This window comes from Orbicella franksi, chromosome 11 (genome assembly GCF_964199315.1).
Source record: "Orbicella franksi chromosome 11, jaOrbFran1.1, whole genome shotgun sequence".
Classification (NCBI taxonomy): Eukaryota; Metazoa; Cnidaria; class Anthozoa; order Scleractinia; family Merulinidae; genus Orbicella; species Orbicella franksi.
This window is the reverse complement of record NC_138155.1, coordinates 14,543,262-14,569,400: the sequence shown is the minus strand read 5'-3', so window position 1 is coordinate 14,569,400 and position 26,139 is coordinate 14,543,262. Positions and strand designations below refer to the sequence as shown.

Sequence of the window (26,139 nt, the reverse complement as noted above, 5' to 3'; positions counted from 1 at the left end):
CCAAGAATGTCCTCACAAGGCCAAATAATTCCGGCCCTGGGTCGTCCCTTTGACCTTGGCATGCTTTACGATCGCCGTTCAGATAAGCTGATTCTTGGGAAAACATTGTGGTCTCCGGATCATCTGGATCAGGCCGTTAACACGATAACCAAACCATACACCAACTCAGAAGTCCTTACCGAAGACACAATGGACGATAAAACAAGCGCTCTCAATATTGAAGCAAGCATTAAATTGAGTTTCCTTGGGGGTTTAGTTAATGTACAAGGAGCAGCGAAATACTTAGATGACAGAAAGACATCGAGTCACCATTCTCGCGTTGTTCTGAAGTATGAGACAACAACTGAGTTGAAACAGCTGACCATGGAACATTTGGGGCGAGGAAAGGTGCAGTATCCAGAGGTGTTTGAGCAAGATATTGCCACTGATGTAGTGGTTGGAATCCTGTATGGAGCCAAAGCATTTTTGATATTTGACCAGGAAGTTTCCAAAGATGAATCCTTGAAGGAGGTGCATGGAAATATGGAAGTACTGGTGAAATCATTGCCTGGTATCTCTGTAGACGGAAGAGGCTCTGTCGACATAACTGAAGACCAGAAAAAGAAAACAGAGAAAATGCATTGCAAGATGTATGGAGATTTCAGAACAGAGGAAAGTCCAACTACTTACGAAGAAGCAGTGAGAGTCTACAAACAGCTACCATCATTGATTGGGGACAAGGGTCAGAACGCAGTTGCTGTCCAAGTATATTTACGCCCGCTCAGTGAAATCGATAGCAAGGGGCAACGAATGGTTAGAGAAATCAGTGCCAATTATATCAGCAAGACATGTGAAATTCAAGAACACATACAGTATATCGAGGCTAAGTGTAGTGATTTAATGAGAGAGGATGTTTGTTCGTCGTTCCCTCGAGTCAAGAAGCAATTATCAGGTTTCAAAAGCAATATCTCGCGCTACAAGATCTTTTTCCAGAAGAAGTTGTTGCCTTTGCTTCCCAGCATCAGAGGAGGCGGAGCAGAAGAATCAGCACTTGGCGATATCTTTGAAGAAAAAGAGCGTTCCCCATTCGCACAAACTCGCATTGATACTTGGATCGTGGAAAAAGAGAGAGAGATAAAGAGATTGCAAGGTATGATCAGTTTCTTGGGAGACACTCCTTTCGTTAGCCCTGAAGATGTAGAAAATGAAGCGTTCGACCCAAGCAATGAGCATGTTGTGTGCTGTACATTCAAAATTGGCAAGGAAGAAGATCCTCAGATTTTGAGTATGGATGGGTACCTCACTGAAAAAGTTCTGCCGCAGTTGGAGAAAAAGGCATCATCAGGTATTGATGACAAAGATGTCAATAAGAGAATCCGCCAGACACTGAAACAGTTCTCAGAGCTGAAATCCGCAAATGAAGACCACAAAGAAGTGAAGTTTTTCGCCACAGAGATGTGTCTGTCTGACAATTTCAGTGGAAACCCCGGAGCCTTCATCTTTCTGTACGAGGAGGGCGTACTAGAAAATGATGATTTTAAGCTATCACCAAAGCCAGAAAACCCAGAAGCAGAGAGCGTGCGAGACGATTCAATCGAGCTTTGGTGGATTGATCCGCACTGGAGCGAGAACAAAATTGAACAGTACAAAGTTCAGTACAGAAAAAATGAAGCCAACTCCGACTGGATCACTCAGTACACACCGTGTGGAAAGGAAGGTAAGAAAACTGCTACCATATCTGGGCTTCAACCAGCTACCAGCTATCTGACGCGAGTATGCGCTGTGGGGCAGATTGTGGTTAGCCAATACAGTAATACTTTGTCCGCAACTACCAAACCAACAAGTCCGCCTGGTAAGCCAACCTTTGCAGCTGCAACGACTGACACCATAACCATTGCATTCACCAAACCCAAAAGTATTGGACAGGGAGTTAATATTGAAAAGTACAAGATTGAATGGATCTTCAATTCCCAACAGATGGAACAATTCCTGCACTACACAGAAGATGCGTCGCTGACTTGCACGATCAAGGGTCTTCAAGAAGGAGTACCCTACAATTTTAGCGTTACCGCGATTTGTGGTAGTGAAGGAGACAGCAACCCCAGTGACCTTAGTAATCCACTACAAACAATGGTACCTCCTGCAAAATTTGATGCAAGCACAATCCTTGCCCACTGTAGCCTTGTTCAACCACCAGAAAATGGAAAGCCAGCGGTGTACACTCTTCCTCTAAGTCTCGAGTACGAAGATAGCCGCAGTCAATTGCGAAAGTTTGTTATCAATCTTGGAGAGAAAGGGATGCAGTTACAGGGTAAATTTGAGACCGTTCCTGAGAAAGTGATGATGGTTGTTGGGTCAACGGGTTCTGGCAAGACAACCACGGTGAATGCTATGATCAACCACGTCATTGGAGTACAGTGGAAGGATGACTTTCGTCTCAAGATGATCCACGAGCTGTCTAGCAACCAAGGGGCCGGAACAATCGGAAATCAAGCACACAGTCAAACACAGTTCGTATCTTGTTACACTCTACCGCACATGGAAGGATTCAAAATACCTTACAACCTCACTATCGTAGACACTCCGGGCTTTGGAGATACAAGAGGAATTGAACACGACAAAGTGATCACCGAACAGATCCGTAGATTCTTCAACACAAAGGGTTCGGCAGGCATTGATCATGTTGATGCCATCTGCTTCATGGCTCAGGCTGGTAATCCGAGGCTCACTCCAACGCAGCAGTATGTTTTTGACAGAATCCTGGCCATGTTCGGAAAAGATATCAAGAAGAATATCTTAGTGCTCTTTACCTTTGCTGATGGTCAAAAGCCTCAAGCCCTGTCAGCAATGCTAGCAGCCGGAATCCTAGAGGATGAAAGTAACTTCTTTAAGTTTAACAACAGCGCCCTGTTTGTCGCTAACTCTGGTGAAGAAGACGAAGACAACTTCGACAGAATGTTTTGGAGAATGGGAATCAAGAGTTTTGAGAAGTTCTTTCAAGCCTTGGCCGAGATGGAACCAAAAAGTCTTGTCCTTACCAAGCAGGTGTTGGATGAAAGAGCTCAGTTGGAAGTTCGACTCAGTGGTTTGCGGGAGAAGATTGATCTTGGAGTAATCGAACTGAGCAAACTGCAACGGTTAAAGAAGGTGTGCAATCAACATGCAGCCGACATCAATGCCAACAGGAACTTCAAGTTCACTGTTGAAGAAGCAAAACGCGTCCAAGTAAAGCTGGACACTGGTACGTATACTACAAACTGCTTGGTTTGCAACTTCACTTGCCACTTTCCTTGTTCAATTCCAAGAAATGAGAATAAGGATGGATGCGCTGCAATGTCGAATGGGAGTTGCCAGGAATGTCCAAACAACTGTCACTGGTCAAAACACGTGAATGACGAATATCGCTATGAAACCCAGTATGAAACCGTGGAAAAGGAATATGACGAGATCAGAAAAAGGTACAATAAAGCGGTTAAAGGCCAGAGCAACGCAGAGGCTGTGATCAAGCAAGTAGAGGAAGATTTTAATAAAACCAATCGCATTGTGTTGAACTTCGTCGCCGAAATGCAACGTGGTTTGAAGAAGTTGTCAGAAATTGCCCTTAAAAAGGATCCACTACAACAAGTGGACTACTTGGATCTGCTCATAGAATCTGAGAAATCACAAGCAAAACCTGGTTGGCAAGATCGCGTGAAATCTTTGCAGAAAACAAGGGATGAAGCTGTCGAAATCAATCGTCTTGGAAAGCCTGGGTTCGATCCGTGGGAAAAATATCGAGAGAACGAGGAGACTCGTCAGTTCTTTCGGAAGCAGGCTGAAGAGGCTCAAGAAGGAATTATGAGGCAAGCATGGAAAAAAACAAAGCAGGTAGCAACTAAAGCAAAGAAGGCCATCGTTGGCTAAGTAAAAGAACGGTTTGGAACAACTGACTCAAGCAAACTGAAGAGGTTTAAGAAGGATTAGCGGGTGATGCTTCGAAAATAACAAAGAACTGGGCGGCCAGCCAGTAAAGTTTGCTGAGTGAAATACGGATTTGGACAGTTGGAGCAATTAGACTATTTACTTGATTACGGACACTAAGGAGGGCTCGAGTGACACTTAAAAATAGCCAATCGCTGGAAATTCCGCGAGGAACAAACAGTGTTTAAACCTTAGTGAGAGTCTTTTATGTTACAGGGGAGTTTTAAATATTTTTGCCTAATTCTGGGAATATATAATCATCGTGTGTTATTCTGAAATCTTGTCTTAGGGTTATTCAGATGCTTTGCATGGACGGCAGGATATTAGATAAGTAATATATCATCCAAGAAGAGTTTCTTTGATTAATCTTGTGATATGGCCACGCCGGGAGAATATACGGTGTTGGGTTTCGTCACGGTAGCGATTCAAAACTCCATTTCGCTGCTTATCGATAGTAGAGAATTTAATCAACGAAAACGGCAGTTGCAGCGAGAACGTCATCTTATAATCTTATTAGTAGTACTGATCTCTTCGCAAGTATTTCAACCTTTCAAATAATTCAAAGCCGTGCCACTTGCCCAAGAATGAAACCGGTACTGACGGTACTTGCTTGGTACTGAGATTCGTCACAAAACCTTAAATTTGGCCTTTTCACGTTGTCGTTTTGCACGAAACAACAATGTAAATGTATGCGTGTATACTGATGTACAGATGTACTAATGTTGGCACGAATTTTAGGATATGCTTGGAATCTATTTGATATTTGTTCAACTGGCGGCGTTTTCATTTGATATTTACTCGAGCGACATTTATTCATATTTGATTAACTTGGTATTTCAGTGGTTCAGGAATTTCCCCTGCCATAGATAGAACTGATTATGACGGGACATATTCCCAGATATTCTTTCAGTACTTCTGTTTGCTCGTAGGAGAGGATTTTCCTATTTTTATTATTGTGGGTTCGTTTTTGGGAATTGAATATATTAATCGGGTATTTACTAAACCTTGGTAGTGTGTAAACAATTGTTAAGGGATCGTTTTAGGGACTTATCGTGAAAATTATCAAATGGTTAATAAACCACCAAGAAAAGAAATATGTTCTTTTAAGAAAAGTTCGGAGCTCCGTTCTATGTTAATTGAACCGGCAATCAAAGGTTAAACCAAAAAGAAAATATCGAAAAAGATGCTAATAGCTTTTGAAGGAAACTCGTTTGTGGTTTATTTAGTTTTAGATAATTGATAATATTTACTCAGTATACTCTTATCTATACTAAGAGAGTTTTGTGTGTTTATCGTAGCTGAGTGTGTTTCAACAGCTTTTCTTTATGTGTTTCCGTCTGTTTTGGCTTACAAAATATTTTACAGCACCAGAACCATGTTAGAACTGTCCATGTGAATGTTCTGGAATTTGATGATTATTTTAATTTAAGTTACCGATTCGTAATGTCTTCGGACGACTTACGCTTAACTTCAATCTTATGGCTAAGATTCTACAAACACGTATTTCTTCCATCTTTATTGGAGTTTACTTTAATCTGTGAATCAGGACAAACAACCAAACTTCCACGAACTTTATTTCCGTTGGCATTTACATTACTTTCATTTAGGAAACAAACATTAGCTAACATTACATCCAAAAACGTAATTTCAGCTGGCGTGCCTCCTGGGAAGCAATATCCTTAAAAATAAAAATTTACCTTAGGTTGAATCGAAGTCACACATTTATGCATAATGAGGAGTTTTCTGAAACTTATTAAAATCTTGCTGACCTCTACTTTTCTAACACCTTCAAGGTCCTTTGTTCTCAATCTGGGATTTCAAACTCAAATTTCCATGCTCTTTCAGTCTAAAACTTAATTCGTTTTTCATCAGGCCTTACACCAAGATCATAGTTAGCTTTCTGTCTGTTTACTTTCTTTTTTAAGCATTCCTTTCAATAGAAATCTCTTGGAATAGGAATATTTGCAAAAGTAAACATACCGAGATATGATGATGAAATCTCTTATTTTGGGCGACTCGAACAGCTGAAGTTACCTTTTATGCATAACAAAGATATTTGATTTAGTTAGTTTTAGTAAATTAGGTTTTTCTGACATAAATATGAGTGCAACTTATGCCAACTTCACTTGTTACCTATGCCAACTTCACTTGTAATCACTGGTAAAAGACTTGGAAAACCTCTGTAAGCCTGACGAAGATATCCAATAAAGTCTACGCTGTTGTGACATAAAATCTGTTTCGCGACACTAACATGCAAAACGCATGTGCGCAGCGTGCAAAGCTGTTGTTTTTTTTCATTATATATGGAAATATATATATATCTGTCCGATTTTCCAAAAACATGCCCGCAGGTTTCAACTCCTCCGTTCCTTTAGCTAGTGAATTTTTTTTTTCTTTTTTGAGGTGGGGGAAGGGGAGTGGGGGAGAGCTTTCCTAATGGTAGCACCATGTAGAGCTCATCTAGCATGAAATGTAGAGAACTTCTTGCTGCGTTTTTCATTGATTTATCTATTTTTTAATTATCTATCGCTACCTCACCCCTACTCCGTCCCCTTTTCAATTGGTGTTAAGTTTCAGCCCAGGCTACACTCGTCTGAATTTTAGTTCGCGCAGTGACTCGGAGAACGCACTGATCTATTAGCGTCCTATAACTGCTGTCTAAAGGACGTCTGCCCGAGGACATCATTAAGTCTAATGAAGGTGCAAGTCTAACTATTTGCATTGCTAGCAAGCATCGCCATTATCGTACATTAAATGGCCCTGAGGTTTTTAGACGGGTCGACATTTAGCCCTGTAATAGTAGGCCGTTTGCACTGTGGCGATAATGTTGTGCTTGCTTTAGACAGCAAAAAGACTGCAAAACAGTCGTTTTCGGACGTTTTCGGAAGGCGCGATCCTCGCGTGTGAAGCGCGCGAGCCTCACGCCCGTAGGGCTTTTGAGGTATTTTTTAGCGTCTCTCCCCATTCTTCCTCGCCGTTGTTACACTCGCTCCAGACCTTTCGTTCGAATATTTGTAAGACGGCCAAACGGTCGACGTAGTTACGACAGAATACGAGTGTACGCTTTACGAGTTTATTGACAAGAAGCGAAGACAATAACAAATAAACGGGAACGAGTAACACAATGGTTATTGAGAATATAGCATTCGAACTAAACCAGTGCTTGACTTGAGAACTTGAGTATAGCTCAGAATAAACCAACTGAATCAACTGAATTTACTGAACAAATGGTTGCCAATTTATAATAGATTTGAGGAAACTGTAGGAATAACTCTAAACCAAATAAGGCTAGGGAGTGTATTTGTTGCCCACGAATACAGGATTTACCTAAGGGAACTAGGAGGTAACTTCTCCTGCACAACAGGATTTAGCTAAGAGAAGTGTGTGGGAATGAATCACCAACACATACCAAAATAAGGTGTGTAAGGAAACCAAACTAATGTAGGAAAATAACCCAAATAGTAAGAAGAAAAATAACACAACACTAATAAAAAAAGGTTTGAGAATTAGAACTGAAAATGAGCTAAAGTGACCTTCTCACATATTGACCGTCGCTCGCGTTCGCAAAAAATACGACTGTTTTGCAGTCTAGACAGCAAAGAACTTTAGCTACATCAATTTAGGGCTTAGACGTGCAATGGACTAGACATTTCTAGCTGCTGTTGGCGTTACTTGGTCTGAACTTTGATGTGGCTTAAGGGGGTATGGTACCCTAAAATATGGCGATGTTCATGAAAAATTCAATTTCTTGGAAATACAAGACTTAAGACCCTTGAGGACTTGTCAAAAACATTTTGAAACGATCTTGCCGAATTTCCTTCCAGATGAGTGTGAAATTTAAGGAAAGTACACATTGGTATAAGTTTCTTCACGTAGCAACGGCCATAGCAACGACTGTTTACTATAAGAACGTGACCAAAAATATAGATTATTTTTAACTTATATGAACGAAACTATTTAGAAAGAAACTTTTAAGACATGCACAACTCGATTGGTATAATTATTTGTGAAAAGCTTTGCCTCAAATTGCCATCACAGGCTCATTCATTTCCCTTATGAAAAGGAATATTTCCCACAACTGCGGTAACTTTTTACAAAATAGAACAACCATTTCACCCCTCCCCCGAGATCTAATCTGCACCCCCCTTCCCCGCTATTTGTGGCTCGTTAAATGCTTAATGCTTCGTGTAAGAAACTTAAAGTGCATTTTTCTCAAAAGTTTACTTTTGTACCGACTGACTTCGCGCCAACATTTCTACTTTGCAAGGTTTTTAAGTAGAATACCCGAAACTTGGGCTGATCAAAGACCAATAGTGTCGCAATGATATAAACCAAAAAAATCGTAACATTTTAAGATCTGTCACGTGACATGAGATGATTTGTCCACTGGGTGTGGTAAAAAATAAGGTTATTTCCAAATAAGGCTGTAAAAAGCACTGAAAATAAGAGTTAACTGTCAAAACTTAGGTTCATTGCACAGAACAAAACAGAAACTTACATGATATGCTTATTTGACAGTCAAATCTTGTTTTGTAAAAGAGCAAAGGCTGTGGCTGGTTTCCATAGTAACCATTTTGAGTAAAACTCTAGAAATTTAATTTCTCTTCTTGAGTGCAATAGCACACAATTGATCTTTCTTCACCATATTTAAACAAACTTTGTGGTCCATATTGAGGGTACCATACCACCTTAACGTCCCAGAATTTATGATCAAGGGTTGTAAAACGGGACTTCGGATCGGTCCCGCTCCATTACTTTCTCGGCCAGCTTTTGCGCCCAGAGTTTTGTTCCATCCCACCATCCAGATTAAATTTGCGTTGGAGGATCGACCCATTAGAGAGGTACTGGTAACGAAAATGGTCGAATGGAATGGCAGTTTTTTGGTCGGACCGGACCGGACCGACCGGTCAAAGAGGCCACTTCTGTAGGCGAAAGACTTTAACCAGCAAATTTCCACTCGGACCGAACCGATCCATTTAGTTTTGGACCAGAAATACCGGAAATTTTGATTGAATGGACCGCGCCCCATACTACGTCAGCGTTATTAATGTTAAACAAACAATGACGTCAAATTTCTTCTGATATTCAAGTTTACCAACCACAGAATAAAAGAAGCCATTGTCTCGACGGCCAAAAAGCCTCTGGTTGGCACGTTAATGATTAGTATACATTGTATGCTAACGACTTCGACACGTTAATAAAGTTCTTATCTTATCTTAAGGGTGACGTAACGAGAAATATCGCTATTACAACCGATTTCACTGTTGCGACCTCTGAAATCAAAACTCTTCGCGGCAATTGTGCAGTTGGCTTCCTCAACCTCGTTCCCATTCGTGCTTAGTTTAGGATTAGGAGTCTGAGACGCTTAACGATTCTGAGGCTGAATAACCCGATTGATTTTGTCCTCCAAATATATTTTTACGATGGGAATTGGACCTTTATCAACTCGTTTGATAAAATCCAATTTGCGTGAATTACCCGATAGAAATATACATCTTACTAAAACATTCTACAGCAATTTTTTCCTACCATACAAAAGCTTCGGGGACCGTGGTATGTCATCGACCGACTCCACCAAATGTTTTTTTTTTTCTGAACATGGTGAGAATTTCTTCCATCACGGAATTCTGTTGACACCCTCGACTCTGCCCTTGGTTAAGCAAAAATATCTTTCTCCAGTGCAAATTCACCGAATATTGCGGCGCCGTCATATCAACGGTTACAAAGCTGCCATGTTGTGTTTAGCTGTTTAACTCTTGCCCATCCTGCTTCCTATATATGGATTTGATTGGCAGAAGTCCATTGCACACTGACGCAGAGAGTTGAGATATCTTATTGGCTGTGTGTGCATACTGTGTCTGGGCTAGAGAGTCTCCTTCATCGCCCGAAAAGTTTCGGGACTTTCCGTTTCTCGAAAGTCCCGAACGTATTTAGGGTGCCAGAATTCCAATATCTTGAAAATGAAGGCTTCTCAAGGCACATAACTTCGCCATTACTTTACTTTTTATTCCTTTTGCAACACCTGAAAAGACCAGGTTTTCAGAATAAGCAGGTCGAAGTTGCATGAATGGCTTTTCGGGGCCACACAGCGTTCGGGACTCTTGAGAAACGGGTACCAGATGACTGGACACAGGCCAACCTTATTTGTAACTCGTGCATAGGAAACGAGTTATTGTGAGGACCTGTATGCAAATGAGTGGTACCTTCGCCAGCACGGCCATGGGGATCTTGGTATCATTTGGTTGTGCCTTGGATAATAGACCAATTTCGATATATTATAATTCAGCTTAAAACAATTAACATGACTCCGAGGCTCCAGGAAATAAAAAAAAGGGTCTGTATGAGTTTTTCCCTGGAGCCTCGAGGTGATGTCTTTCGTCTAAGAGTGAATTTTAATATATCGAAATTAGTCTATTGGCTGTAACAAAATGGCGTCCAAGTAGGAACAACGGTGGAATAGATGGTTTTCAATCATGTGATGAGATGGCCTTGTCGGTGCTCAAAACAAAAGCAACTTATTGCTCAAGTTTTCATAAAAATGGAGTAAAATCACCAAAGTACTTTTTTCTCTATTGTTCTGTGCACCAACATGGCCGCTGTGTCGTCTTATGAAGACCATCTACTCACGCAGAGGAGCTGGGCGGCGAATTCCTGCTCAAATTGTAAAGATGTTTCCTTTAAGTTTAGGATCGGCTTTATAGACCTTTCTGTTGATTTTAACGCTCGTCACATGCCATGCCTTGAAGCTGTCAACTGACAACTACTTGCCGAGCGGAAAGCGAATCTCAAAAACAATTGCCAATAATTACTCAAAGCCCTCATCCCCAAACCACTCTACAGCCCGGCTTTAGTTATTTCTTTTTCGGTTTTATCGACTAACACGAAGCCAAACCCCATAAAAGAAAAGCCCATAAAAGAAAAGCCCATAAAAAAGCCATATCATATATACCTGCCAACTTTTTCTTGGTCAAATGCGTGAGGTTTTCGTTTCGTCTTAACTAGGATTTCCGAAAACGTCCCAGCGACTTCCGAAGTTTTCCGACTATTTCCGAAGACTTATGCGAGTTGCCGAAAATATCCGACGATGTTTCGGAGACCTTTGAACACTTCTTTTGTACGCATGCGTGAGACTCACGCATGCGTGGATGCTTGAGAGTTGGTAGGTATAACATCAAAACAGCCATCTTGACCGCACAAGCTTGGTTATTAAAGGATTCATTACATGACCAAACACCAAAGACACTTTTTTCTTTCGGAAACAGATCGAGCAATTCCGAGCTGGCAAGCTCGGGTAACCAATCAGGACACAGGATTCGCTTCATCTTGCTCACTTGCGGACATTTTGTATTGTTCTGTTGCATTTTGACTGTTTTCTCCTCGGAGAAATGACCTCATATTCATGCAGAGTATGAACCAATATAATCCATCTTTAAAATATGTTTTTGCATGGTCAGAAAATTCCAAGCCATGTAGTCATAAAAGTTTAAAATAATTAAAAAAACTAACAGTCTGCGTGTTTTCCCACGACAGATTTCTGTGTTAGCGTCTGTTAGAGCTTAAGGTCTGAAACTATTATATAGCCTGCAGAACAGGCGGATTAGCGGGCTATAGCGCGGTACACGAGCGCGCGCGAAGCGCGAGGCGAGAAACATTTTTCACGCCTCACGCTTCGCGCGCGCGCTCGTGTATCGCGCTAGAGCCCGCTAATCTGCCTGTACTGCAAGCTACTATTATAAAACACTGAAACGTGTAAATGGAACATTTATATTTATATTTATTTATATTTATACATATAAAATCCGTAGGTATTCATATTGAGTAGTCTACATGCTGAACATTTATATTTATATATATATATATTTCCATTCGGAACGTTCCAACCGGAAAAACGGGACTACCTTACCATAAGTTTCGTCTGTCTTGGAAATTTACAATCCAACCGAAATTTCCGGGATTTTTTGGTAAATGGTACCGAAATATATGCTCCGAAATATATGCTCAGTCGCAGTGAATAACCTTTTTGTAACCGTTGGCAACTGGTATCAATTTAATTCCCATTCTTTACTACAGTGGAACCTCGATTTAACGAACCTCTATTTAACGAAGTCCTCGATATAACGAACGATATTCTATGTCCCGGCCAAAGTTACGGTAAAATGTATGGAATAGAACCTCGATATAACGAATTCTTCGATATAATGAACATAATCCGGAAGCCCAAACGTAAAATCTACCTCGATATAGCGAATTACAATGTCAACACGCGACAGAAGATAAACGCTGAACAGATCAACAGTCAATAAATCCTTGTAATCCTTAGGCATAACCTCTATGTTGCAACATTTTTAAATCGCTACTCTGAAAGTGTCGTTCTCTTGTAAACAAAAGCTGCGCGTCTGCTTAAAAGTAAAAATAATTGATATTGAAAGCCACCATGCTTAATCAATTGCATCTCAGAACGCGGCACTTCTGGGTGACGAAAACTGCATTGAATTGCGTGACAGAAGTCACCTGTGTTACAAATCAATCATTAACTATGACCTCGTTATAAAGAACATTTTGGTCGTTTCCCCTCAAATTCGTTATATCGAGGTTTTCGATATAACGAACCCTCGATTTAACGAACAAATTTGGCCGGTCCCCAGCGACTTCGTTAAATCGAGGTTCCACTGTATCGATAAATCTAAAACTTCGCGAAACAAAAATATATAGACCTAAGACTTCACGCACTTTTAGATTATTCCTCATTCTTTCATCCACTGCCGAGCCTAACGAGCCATTAAATATATAGAGCCAGGCCTTAACGTATATATATATTATTCCTCGTTCTTTCATCCCCCAGGATCCCCTGCCGAGCCAACCTCGGTTAGCCGAGGTCGCAAACTTCGGCCTGTGGGTATCGAACCTGTAGTGAACTCGACAGGTAGCGAAATTGGCGTAAGCAGACCACGTCTACCACGCATCAATGAATACGAAACTGCTTGACTTTTCTATTCTTTGTTTTATTTTCGAAGCTTAACGTTCTTGCACTTTTGGAGGAATATTCGTTACATGTATATACACCTCTACATAACACAAACTATTTACAAAAGCGCATTTAACAGTGTATTTATCACGACGTTCAGATCAAGTAACGTGAGTAAAGAAAGTGAACTGATTTCCAGGGGTTCATTCAACTTTGATTAGGATCATGTAAAAAATTATGAATTCGTGCAAATGACAGAATGATACCTTGAAAGAGACAAAGATTTTCCAAAGTAACATCACGTGATCTGAAGTGTGACAATGAAAAAAGCCGGAGCCCGTTTCTCTCGGTCCCGAAAAGTTTTCGCACCCGGAAAGCCATAGTAAAATCTCAAACCTTATGATTGCAGAGCTGTTTTATTCACATATTCTTAAGATGAACAGAGGTTCTCTTCATACAAGAAATCTCAGGCGTACACACTTCTCCGTTTTTAGATGCACATGAACTAAAAATGGCTTTACGGACCGGAAAAGTTTCCGGGGCTTTCGAGAAACGGGCCCCAGATTGGAATGCTAGAGTGATTTCACAAAACCCGAAAACAAAAGAACTATCTGGACGTACTGCCGGCCTATGAGGTTTTTGACGGTAATTTGCTTCTACTCCCGGGCTTTTGTAAAATCTTTCAAAGCCGCTTGCACTATGACGCCATTACTACCAGAATTCATATAATTTACTTCCTGGTCACATGCCCCATCAATTTCGACTTTTTTAAAATCAGTTTTTAATTTTGAACATCTATATTTTAATTTGTATCCGTTAGCTCTCATCTTGGTCGGTTTCATTCTTTGTGAAACAATCAGTAATCTTGAACACAGAGCCGAAAGGCTCCTAGGTCAGTGATTGGCTACTTGGCAACCAACTGCTGACCAAGAGGCCTGTAGACTCTATGTACAAGATTGCATAGTCGGTGACAAAAAAGCCAATCCATAAAGAAGCACTCACATGGTTTCCAATAGACCATATTCGTATTCTCGGAATAAGACAGGAACTAGCTGACAACTGAGGCTAATGCGAGGAGTCTTTCCAATGCAAATGACATTAATCTCTTTTTAATGATATTGCTCATAGTTGAGCCTCCATTTCATGCTAGTTCCAGTTCAATACCGAGGGTACAAATATGGCCTATTCTTATCATTCAATCTAACAACAACAGCAAACAAAACATACACTCTACTTCACCCAGCCCATCTTCTCACCATATGATCTATCACGCACTACAATTGCTTTTGGAATTCTCTGACCATACTGACTGCAAGCATTGGGCATTTTCCTGACAGGGGTCGACCAACCAACATAGAATTTTCTTCTCTTGACTGTAATTGTAGTATTGACTGAGTACGCACGGAATACCAACTGCTGCGTTTAAAGTCTAGTGTCTAAAGTAACAACTTTCCCAAACATAATATTGCATATAGCAAGCAGTTGTATAATCCCATTGGAAACGGAGTAATGAAACGCCTCGGTGAACAATGAAATGGTAATTTTACTGACTAAACAACAAGCAAAAGGTGTTTTGAACAAGTCCATTTCAGCATGCAGATATAACAAATACTAATACCGAAGAACTATTTATTTTGGGCTATACCACATAAGGTAAAAAATTACTATGGATCTCACAAAGTTCCTTCCAAATTAAGCAAATTGAACAACCATATTTATCATTGTAAAACAAGCATTACACTTGAATTGGAAAATTCATTAACCATATTGAAAATCCTATTTACCCTTTCCAAACCAAAAACCAATTTACATACAATTATATTGCTCTAAAATTGCATAACACGTCTAAACATAGTTCATATATTGGTGATAAATGAGAACAACTTTTGTAAAAATGCTATGATTTGGAGTCTTCATCACTGGATTTATCTTTAGCAGCACCTTTCTTGAGATTCTCCAAGTATTCCTTTTGGGATTCTGCCAAAACTGCAGCCAGAATGCTTTCATCCTCCCACTCTGAAAAACCTGCAATCACAAAAACAAATAAAATGGTGTTGTCAAAGTAAATGAGTTCGACAAGTGTTCCTATGGCTACTCTATGGTCTAGCTCATGCAAGGTCATTGCCCCTCTTTTTTTAAAAAGCATTATCCTTCGAGATGCAATATTCCAATATTGATTTTTACAGCAAATTTTCGATATCACAACTTTAGATTTAAACAGAGCTCTGACATTTTCCAATACATGCCCCTTATCTGTAATAAACAACAGAACTTTCAATAGACGTTGTTTTCTGCTGACTGAAGAATGAAAGAAGCGGAAAACCTTTTTCTCACACACATCTGGGAATCTGACTGCTGGTGTGCAGAGGGTCATATCACCTCCCACCAACTGACCCTTATAACTAACCACCTGCCTACCCACCCTTATAACAAACCTCCCACCTACCCACCCTTATAATGAACCTCCCACCTACCCACCCTTATGACTTGATAATTTTTGTTTGCTTCTCGAAGCCATTTAGTTCTCTTTTTGTTCTTGTGAAGCTCTTCTGGGCCATTTTTGTTAACAGGTAGAGTTCTTTGCAACATGTGATCCTTGGAGCATCTTTTCCTGTTGGTTGCTTTCTTGACCTATTTTATTTTTTTTTGCAATAAAGATCTGGCTGCATGGCTCCTAGTTGTGTGTGAGATGTAAAAATTAAGAGCAGTGAATTACTACTGTCCCTCCCAAGCTATATCCTGCCATCATTCTTACCATATCCAGTCGGAGGCAAATAGTCGAGGTAGTTTGGCCCTTCAGCACCACCAGTTGCCCCAGGGGGAGAGGGTGGGTTGGATGACTCGGTTGAACATCCTGGTTTGGAATCATAGTAAGTTGTTTTCATGCTACTAACTGTACAAGTGGTTGTTGCATTACTTGCAGCTGGGCACGCTTTAGTTTCAGACGAAGAGGTGCTTGCAAATGTCTCGTGCCGAGGGGAACTGGGTGAATGACGAGGGGACTTGCTAGGAGGGGCACTCTCTGCTGCATCACGATCACGCTCCCTGTGGTGGGGAGATGTAGGACGCTTGGACTCAGTGCATGTTGATGTGCTACTGGTTGCAGTTGGACTGGAGCGAGGCTGCAACACAAAATAGGCACAATAAGGTTATGAAATTAACCAATTTTCCTTGTTACTCCACAACTGCTTTTCTCAATTTTCTCATAGAATTACAACCTTGTGAAAACAAAATTTAGTATACAGGGCTCGAAAAACAACTTGAATTCTTGCCCTTAGGACAAGTATCTCTATCTCTCAAATATTGCTTGCCCTGGGCAAGTCTTGGTTAATTGCTCTTTGACTAATTTAGTCGGCAGACGACTTGCCTGATCCCTTGCACATCAATCAGGCAAGTGAGAATGAAAAGGTACTTGCCCAAAAGGAGAATCTTCTTGTTTCGGATGGCTGGACAGGAATTTTTTCGAGCCCTAAGTATGCACATGATAAACAAGTAGAGCAGACATGGTGTACTTAGGTTAAAATCTGAAAAGAAATCAGAGGAGAGTATTACCAAGGTTCTGGTTCCCCTAGCACGTTTCTCCCTGTCCCTGAGCCATTCCAAATATGATTCTCGTGCTACTGCTTCCTCCATAGCCTCATTTGTTGCTTCCCAATCAGTACAACGAAGTTTATCTGCCAACATTTGCTACATAGCAATATAATATGACAAGAGACAAGTCAGATACATTCAACACTTGGATTGTAAAAATATTTTGCTCAAAGCCTACACATTTGGTCTACTTTTAGTAAAGACGATGTGGATACATTATAAAACTACTTGTAGCTAAATGTAAATAAATTTCTACTTATAATTGCATGTACAGGGTGATTAATGCTTTGTGCAAAATTATGGCCCATCTAGGGCCCAGTCATTCAAAAGATGAATACTGCCATCCACAGAGTGGGTAAACTGATCACCATGCAGTGGATAATAATAACAGTTCAAGACCTAGTATTGACCATTATGCTTTTTGTGCATCTGTTGCTGGTTTGGTTTACATGATAGTCAGGTTTCTATTGTTTTGTCATTGTTGTGCAAAACACAATGCATCCTGGCCAGAACTGGGTCTTCACCGACTATATTTATTTATCTATTGGATTTTAATTTACAGAGTGGATAGTGTTATCTATTCCTTTGAAAAACAGGGGCCTTGTTGCTTATCATTCTCTCCATCTTTTGAGGTAATTTTTACATGGAAGCTCATAATCAATTTGCAAACAACATGACAAATAATTACCTGCTCTATGTGCCAATCCTCTGACTGTTTAAAAGCATCATTAACCAGGGTCCCCTGAGAAAAACAAGATGAAAGATTAAATTTTAAAATAAGCTACCTTATCAATTAGTCAATCATTGGACGCTTTGATACACTTTCCCCTGCAAATAACTTCTTCTTGCCCTGCGTTACAAGCATGGGCATTTCCCATTTGGGTCACAAAAGCCTGTGTTTACTCACACTAGAGCACTGATTCAATATTGTTCACTTGACCAATAATTCCATATTACATTTGATCACACAGTTTAATCTATATGTCCTGTTTCACTTTCTTGAAATAAATCCACGGTCATTTTGTATTGTTTGGGGAAGGGCATAAGGATACACATGTAAACTAATCAGTCATTAGAGCCGAGTGCAAAGCTATACATCAGATGATATACATGGTTAGATCTACTGATAGACTTGTAAGAAATTTCCACTTAAAATTTTTGCCTCTCTACAAGCTTGGACAGAAATGTCACTTAAGACACTTCCAAAATTTCTTTTCACCAAATACTAGCATCTTGTTCATACAACTCCCTCCACCACAAAAAATAGTATTATTTTCATTGAATGTTAAGGAACAAAAAAAAGAGGGGGGGAGGGGGGGAAGAAGCATTTTCCCACAATATTAAACTACAGTAGTATCTTAATGACCATTATAATTATGTACAAGACAATCACTTATCTCAGCTAATATCACCTAAGACTGCACAAGGAAAGAAGAATGCTTAAGGTTTAGACTATCACAGATCACAATAATTAGACTGTATAATTTGACACCTGTAACTTCTTACTAACCGGGTGTGAGGTCCATATTGTAAGTTGCGGGCCAAGATTTTCCCCCATTGATTTATGGCCCAAGAGCAAAGCTCGTGGGCGATAAATTGAATGGGAAAAAAATGAGGAGCCGTAACTTACAGTACAGACCAAGAGGACGAGGATAGTAAGATATATATTATATCTCTACTGTGTGTCTGACGAATTTGGGAACGATTTCTATTCATGTGGAATGGCTTCAAATTTCTGACGCAAGTCAAAAGCAAAATGAGTCAATTTGAAATTGTTGTTAAGTCATTAGCGCATTTTAATACACAATTTCAGGTAAAAGAAAGTTCTAAACCTTTACTTACTATAAAAGTTCAGAGAACTTGGTGATAAATCACCAAACATTTTCACAACAAAAATAGCTTTTAATTGTAGTGGGCCATACGGTAGAATATGGCCCGCTAAATTGACCAATAACAGTGCACGTAGTAACTGAGAGATCTAATAAGTACTCTTACTGTTCACTCACCCATGGTTTGTACCCAGAAAGTCCTAGTCCCACACCAACAGAAGGCTTGTTTGGATTAAGGACTGCATTGTAGTGCACAGAGTTATGGTAACTTAGGCGGATTGGTTCATAATCAGTCTTGTAGGAACTATGAAAGATGTTGATGGGTTCTGCACAGAGAAGGGAATGACATGAATGACATGAATGACATTAGTGCTACATGTATAATATACATCCAGCTAAATATAACTGCCTTGGAAGATGCTAGACTACCAGTTGTCCCTCTTTCGCTTAGTCCTTTGAGCAAGACCGTAAATAAATCACAAGGAAAAAGGGCTGCATGAAATCCTGGCAGAGAGAAGCATCTGAAAGGAGGGACTACCGACAAAGCTAACGAGTCTTGGAAGATGCAAGCTCTTTCATCCTGACTGATTCAGTTATCATGAATTATCTATCAACTTAACCCTTTACCCCCTAAGGCGAACGGCAGTTTTTCCCAAATCGGCAAATAAAGACACTCTGCCTGTGTACAATATGCCATTTGAAAGCCACTAATCAGCTTATTTAAGAATTGGCATCAGCAGCTATGAAGGAGGTAGACATTTTGAGAGAAATTGCTTTAAAATGGGAAAATGAACGACTTCAAAAATGTATCAATCTTCTACTATATTAGGTACACCCCTAAACTATAGCTTATTTAGCAGCTCTTACGTGTAGTGCATAGCTTGATATGAAACAAGTCTTGCATTCCATTTGCATCCCGAAAAAGGAACTAAAAACTTCTGGGGGTGGTCAACCATGTCTTGGATGGGAGGGAGTCAAAATTTTATGACTTCAATGAGCAGATCTTCACAAGACAATTTTCATGGCAAAAATTCATAGAAATCTATCAAATACTCACAAAGTTATGACCTTGTGTGCCAATTTGCACTCTTAGGGGGTAAAGGGTTAAGCTGACAAAGAGAAATTTACCACAGTAGCAGGTTTTTGAAGCTGACACTTTGTTCTCAGCCTTTCCCCCCTAAACACTAGCTACACGTTATTGTTTCACTAGCCTTCCAATGCAGCAAAACAGGTTCTCCAGAGACTGAGTATGTTGCTAACTAATGTTTTAGGAAATTCTTGAACTTTCATTGTGAATTTTATTCAGACGTGAATTTGTGTTTTTGATTATTTTAGGAGACAAACTCGAAAGGGATAACCTCTTCTGTCTCCTTTTCACCTTTCATTTAATTTCATTTGAATTTGAATTGTGAATAAACAGTTATGTTATGTTATGTTATGTTGTGTTATGCTAACTCAAGTACAGTGAAAGAGGATGCTCTTTCGCCTGCAATTTTGCAATATTTCAATAATGATTAGAAATTTGCCTGAAAACTTGTAAATAATTATTCAGTTCAATTTTCTCATGCAAGTTGCCAAGCTCTGCCCCTGGTTTCAAGTTTTGCAATTCAAAATTTGCTCTGGAAATTACACAGTTTGACAATGTGATCTCAACCTGTTACTAATTTCTTGCATTTTGTTGATAATCACATTGGCAAAGACAAAGAAGTGGTGTAACTTCATCTCTCTTTGCGAATTCAAAGAACGCTGAAGATGTGAATCATAGCATGTGTTCCTGGGGCAACTTAACAATATGGTAATTTTTAAGTAGTTCAAACCCACCTGTACTATATTGATAGACTTCAATTGTCCTGTTATACATCTCACACATGGCCTGCATTTCAATGTGGTTTCCGTGGCAGTGATTTTCACGCTTACGCTTGATATAGCTGTTAAAGTCTTCAGTAACATACTGTGAGAAGTAGTCTGCATTCTTCAGCTAGAAAATAAAAAAACAAATAATATACAGTCAAAACTCCGCTAACCGCACCCCTACCTCGCCATAATGGCCATCTCTCAACAACAGCCACTTTCCTCTGTCCCCAAGGTGGCCAGTGTGGAGAGGTTTGACTGTATCCATGTATAACACAAGGTGAGGGCAGAGTCTGCATTTGAGACTAGCTAATGATCTTAAGAGTATTTCTCCTCCCCCCTGGATGGGATGCTTGTCCATCTCAGGTTACGTGCCCTCCCCCACAGTTTTTAACTCATTTTATTATATCTCTCAGTTAGTACGTGCGCTGTGATTGGTCAATTTAGCCGGCCTACTCTCCTGTATGGCTCACTAACTAAAGTTGGTTTTGTTGCTAAACTGTTACGTGATTTATCGCTAAGTGTTCTTAGCTTTTATAGCAAGTGAAAGTTTAAAACTTTCTTATACTCTAAATTATGTAATAAAGAGTGCTAATGGCTTAAAAACAGTTTCAAACTGACTCGTTTTGCTTTCGAGCTAGGTCAGAAATTTGAAGCATCTCCGATTCCATGTGAATACAAATAGTTTCCGAACCTGTCAGGGACACAGTAAAGATATGATAAATATCTTACTAACCTCGTTTTCTTGGTCCGTACTGTAAGTTATGGATCCTCGTTTTTTCCCATTCAATTTATGACCCGCGTGCTTTGCGCTTGGGCCTTAAATCGAAGGGGAAAAGACTCAATCCGTAACTTACAGTACGGACCTCGAACTTGGTTAGTAAGAGGTATGTATTTTTATTGTATTTTCTAGTTTATTGTATTTTTACTGTATTTGTATTGTTCACTGAAAACCCATTTTTGGGAGTGTGCAATAAAGTTTCATTCCTTCACTCATTAAATTGCCAGTACCTCCACCTAGTAGGTGGAATGAGACCTGCGTAGTGATACCAAAGTATCTTGCTCAAGAATGAAAGCCCCCTGTTTGAACTCAAACTGCTTGATGCACTACCCATTCGGACCAGCAACTCCCTACATACATACATATACAGTCAAACCTCGAGTATCCACACTCGTTGCGACTAGTCCGGATAATCAAAAATATGAATCTTAATGAAGAACAAAACTGTTTAAATAAAGCAACATTTAATTGTGAAACAACACTTTTACAAATCGTTTGGAAAACGATATGGTCTACTGTACATCTTGAACCACTCAACTCTGAGCCAATCAAAACTCATTTGAGTGTTTTTCATTAGTTATGACACGTGTGAGCGCTGCTTTTGCTCTTTAAAAGCAAAACAGCCTCGCTTTTGACTGCACTTTTCAATGCTATAGTTTTAAAACTAGTAGTAATTGTAGATTAAAGAGTACCTTTGAGTTTTGGTAGGCTTGGTATGTTAAAAAAAAATTCTAGGGGCAGCATTTTGTGCCTGAGCTGTTAGGTAGGCATAAAATTGAACTCCCTTCAGCAGGGGCAAAAACAAATGAATTGACCGGAAAGCACGTGCATACAAGAGGGTTTGCTCTCGTTTATACAAGTATTGTGTAATATTAGTTACGACTGGTCAGTAAAAAACAGGGACTGCAGTCGGGAGGCTGCATTTAGTCTGCAGTCCCCATTTTATACCTGAGTCTGCAGGCGTTTTATGCCCAGTCCGTAATGCTGAGTCTACGTTTTATATAAGTCTGTGGTTTATACCCAGTCCGTAGTCCGTAGTCTGCAGTCCGCAGTGCGTGTTTTACACTGACAGTGTAAATCGACACCAACCATGTTTGTTCCGTCGGTACGCCAGACGACATGCTTTTATTGCCAAAACTAGGACAATTATTTTGTTTACAAACATGACTTTGAATTGCCTTGGCTTTGGGGTAACAGCTATTGGGCATTTTCACTTCCAAAACAATGAAAGAGAGGACATGTTGGTGTACCAAAGCAACCCTTTATTCATGACAAAATTGGGACTAGAGAAAAATTCCGGATAATCGAGAAATCCAGATAATCGAGGTCTGGAGAAACGAGGTTCAACTGTACCTGTAATCAGAGGTTTCACAAGTTGATTGTTGTGCTACTGACAGAAAGCTCTAAAGGGCAAGATCTAAGAAGAGTAGATGTTGTAAGAGAGAAGTAGGGTCTATTTAAGGTATCTTTCCCAAGAACATAACTCAATGACCCCACACATAAAATAAGGTCTGACCTTGAAAACAAACTACAACAAAAGGACATGGAAGTCGGCTCAATGATCAATGTACTCTACGTACCATGTAATCCATACAGTGTCTTCTAACTTCTGAATGCATCTCTTGATCACCATATACCTGATCAGCTGAAAACAGAATGTAAGTATTGTGTCCTTAGCTGTCGAAAACCAAATAGGTTTTCCTTCTTTAAGTCACTTATCATTTACCAAAAGGTAGAATTTAAAACCCTAATGAGCAGGGCAACTTTGACCAGCTTGGAAGAATTTCAAAACCAAAGTTCCATTGTAACGACTGCCAAACACTAAGTAACTACCATTTATACATTGCGAATGCAGCTTACATGGCTTGGAAAGAAAGAGCCTTGAATGACCTTCTAAAATATTACCTAGCCCTCTCCCTCCCTTAAAAAAATATGCACCTTTAATCTGAGATAAAGTTCCCTACTTATTTTGTATTTTATGCCAATTACAATGTTCAGGGTTCAACATTTCCAGTTATTTTCTTTTGCTTGCTAAAAACACAATAATGATAAGAAACTTGTCTTGGGAAAAGTCTGTACAAATTAAAGTGCTTGCTGTTTTCACAGAAATGTTTGCACTGCTGGTATCAATCGACTACCACAAGTTGGTCCACAGTTGGTCCAGAATTGAGAATACAGATGCTACTTCCATTTGGAGTGGACCCAGGGAGAAAGGATCAGGGTTTTCAAAATAAGTCAGTGCCTGAAGTAAGTCACCGGCTACTTTAAACATTTGCACTGGGTACTTTTTGTCACAAAGTAAATACTGTTTATTAATGCTCAGTTTTGTTTCACCCACAAAATCACGATCTGATCTTTCTGAGGAAATACATGAACAGGTGAAAAAATCAGACTATGCTGCCTTTTATGCAGTTGCCTCCTACAAATCACTAGTGTGTGCTTGAAATGCACCAGCATGCATCTAAACACAAACTTTTCAAACTTTTTCAGGATCAGCAACCCATCCCTGGTCCCATGCAGGAAAAGGTAACCAACTCCAGCACTCTTTCACACCTGGCTACCTTGATCACAAGCAAGGAGTGCTCTGCCTACTTTACAATTTCCTCCTATTTTATTTCAGTTAGAAAACCCTGAAGGATATAAATGTTGGGAGCAAGGTTGGATTTACTGACACATGCAGCTGACTGGTAGATGTTAAACATTGTAACCGGCATAGTGGCAAGTGGCAGTGTTAAAGAAATGTTGCACCCTGTGCCACCGTTCATTTGATGACTGTACAAATAAGTTTGTTTCTAGCAGTTAGATATTTAGAGAGTTTTATTGCGCAGTGTTGCTACATGAATGTATGTGCACCTAGATAATTTTTTCAGACAACAAGCATAAACTCAACCAATTTTGATAAGAGAAATTCCCTGCCAACAATAAGCCATACTAGAAATCACCTCTCCAAAATTCAGCCTCGTCAAATAAACTGTTCAAGCAAAAAACAATAACCCCAAAAATATAGGTGCAATTGGAATTTAACAGCATACTGAAACTTGAGAGGAGGAAATAAAACTTCTTCAGTAATATGCCATTTTGTCAATATTTACTGCACACAACTAAAAACCTGATTTTTTAACATTTTTCTTTACAAGATTGTTCATCTAGCCCTCATATTTTAGTAAATAAAGTAATAAAAGGTTGTTTGAACCAATTTGGTCTTCAAAGGTATCCTCGTCAAGTTCATACATTTAAACAAGAAACAAAGACTAAGGAAATATTAAACAGGTTCTCTCAGCTGCAGTGCTAAATGTAGGGGAAAATGCAAACATAATTTTTAAGTTGACTGTAGGGCTAAAAGGCTAAATAGAAAAGTCAAGCAGGTACTATATTTAGCCACGAGTAGGTACCTTGCACATGTGATATGCAGTCTTCTACAATTCCTGATTCTTGGTGAGCCAAGGGAGGCTTTAAATTACTTTCAATTTTTCTGCCGTTTGAAGAAACTTGATATAATCGAAACAAATGCCCTTCGTACTCAAACGTGTCGACAAAACAACTTCTTAAACTTGCTTAAATGCAGGACTATTATATCAGATATGCGAACAAGCTGTTATACGCTGCATGTACAATGGCTTACAAGCAGAAAGGTACGTGAAGGAAAGATGATATTTTCTCCTCTTCCCCATTGTATTAACACAAACAATTCTGAAAAAATGAAAAAAAAAAAGAGAAAAAAGAAAAAAAAAACCAACAAAACTCCAAGGGTGGAGGAAAGTGTTGGAGCTTTGTATCATGACGTGAGATGATTAATATAGGGAGAGTTTTTAAATAATTACGTACCGACCGCCCGAAATAAACAAGCACCATCTTGTGCCATTTTCTTGATTACAAAACCTTTCTTTTCCTTTAAAGCCTGCTCAAACTGTCTCTCCACCTTTATGGAATGAAAACAAAACATAAGACTCAGCGTCAATACACGAGTATTTTTCCCCCAGAGAGATAAAAATGACGACGGCACGAACCTCCTCAGACGACAGAGGTTGTTCTTGAGTACAATCGTGTTCATCGGAGCTGTTGTATCCTGTCTCTTCGTTGTGCCGTTCATGGTATTTATGGCGATGAGGAGGGCTTCTGTGTCGCCTTTTAGAGCTACTAGAAGCTACATCGGCCGCCTCTCTGCTCTCAAAACTATTTCCAAGGTACTGTTCTTCGCTGAGACCTGAGTACTCTTCGCTCGAGCGATTTCTTTCTGTAACGCTGGTCGACGACGACCAAGGCGAATTTCCACGTATTCGCGCTCTGTTGTCGCTGTTTGAAGTCGTATCAGTTTTCTTTGATTCCGAATGTTTCTTCTTTGGTAAAATAGTCATGATAGAGCAATAAAAAAATGGCTAAAACAAAGAAAACACCACAAGAATCCAAAACCCTTTCAGTGTTGTTAGAATTAGAAAGTTCTGTGATCAGCGGTGTGACGTCACCAAATGATATATGCGCGGAGGAAATGCGCATGAAAATCTGGTACCCAACATGGCGCGGCCGCGGCGCCGTTCTGGAATTAAGCCGGATGGATGCCATTGGGCACAGCGCGTCTCCAGGAAACTTCGCTATAAATTCAGTCACAACATCACTAAGCTACTAACTTACAGATTCCTTGGGGTCTATATAGATACCAAAAAAAGCAAGCAGATACAAAGAGGGGGTTTTATGCTGAAAGGGTAAAGGGATATTTTTTGGACTAACGGGTGTCTGCACTGTATTGCAGGAACAATTTTGAGAAAAAACTTAAAGTCTTCATCAAAAGAAGACTATTCAAGTCCCCGTGGAATGTCTCCTAGACACGGGTGGGGGGGGGGGGGAGGGGAGGGGAGGGTATGACCACAGAACTGCCAAGGTAATAGTGTGTTTCAGTAAGTGGTTGCATTGACTCTTCCAGGTTCTTCTGTAGCTGCCTGTACTCTTCGTGAGAGGAAACTATGACCTTAGTTAGCTAGTTTTCAACACGCCATGCCAAAATGGAACTTGGAAATTTTAGCTCAACTGTTGTGCTATTTTAGGCTAATTAACAACTAGAGTAGTCCAACGGAGACCAGAAGGTAGAAGAGCTGTAGGAAGACCTAGAAAGACCTGGAGGAGGACAGTAGAGGAAGAGGGGCGCCAGGCTGCGTGGAATGACATGAACACCGTGAGAATGGTAGCCA

At 39.9% G+C, this 26,139-nt stretch overlaps 2 protein-coding genes across 4 annotated transcripts in view; one reads left to right on the top strand and one right to left on the bottom strand.

Annotated features, from left to right (window-relative positions):
- LOC145460645 (uncharacterized) overlaps positions 1 to 4,874 on the top strand; it is a 46,509-nt gene extending 41,635 nt beyond the window's left edge. For all 3 annotated transcript variants that reach the window (XM_081445520.1, XM_081445521.1, XM_081445519.1), the window contains one exon: positions 1 to 4,874. This exon is cut by the window's left edge and continues 54 nt beyond it. In XM_081445520.1, coding sequence (XP_081301646.1) covers positions 7 to 3,882 — 3,876 coding nt within the window. In that variant the 5' untranslated portion in view covers positions 1 to 6 and the 3' untranslated portion in view covers positions 3,883 to 4,874.
- Positions 4,875 to 14,427: 9,553 nt separating this feature from the next.
- LOC145502560 (OTU domain-containing protein 5-A-like) lies at positions 14,428 to 25,735 on the bottom strand. The gene is made up of 9 exons (XM_081481887.1): positions 24,964 to 25,735; positions 24,782 to 24,875; positions 22,537 to 22,601; positions 20,146 to 20,302; positions 18,502 to 18,650; positions 17,184 to 17,237; positions 16,457 to 16,591; positions 15,660 to 16,026; positions 14,428 to 14,929 (listed from the first exon to the last, which is right to left on the bottom strand). The coding sequence occupies exons 1-9, from the start codon at positions 25,309 to 25,311 to the stop codon at positions 14,802 to 14,804; spliced, it is 1,497 nt and encodes a 498-aa protein (XP_081338013.1). The 5' UTR covers positions 25,312 to 25,735; the 3' UTR covers positions 14,428 to 14,801.
- Positions 25,736 to 26,139: the final 404 nt, after the last annotated feature.

Coding starts and splice junctions, on each gene's coding strand:
- LOC145502560 (XM_081481887.1), bottom strand. CDS start 25,311: ATGACTATTTTACCAAAGAAGAAACATTCGGAATCAAAGAAAACTGAT. Junction 17,238..18,501: donor TTTCTGGGTACAAACCATGG/GTGAGTGAACAG, acceptor TGTTTTTCTCAG/GGGACCCTGGTTAATGATGC. Junction 16,592..17,183: donor AGGATTGGCACATAGAGCAG/GTAATTATTTGT, acceptor ATTGCTATGTAG/CAAATGTTGGCAGATAAACT.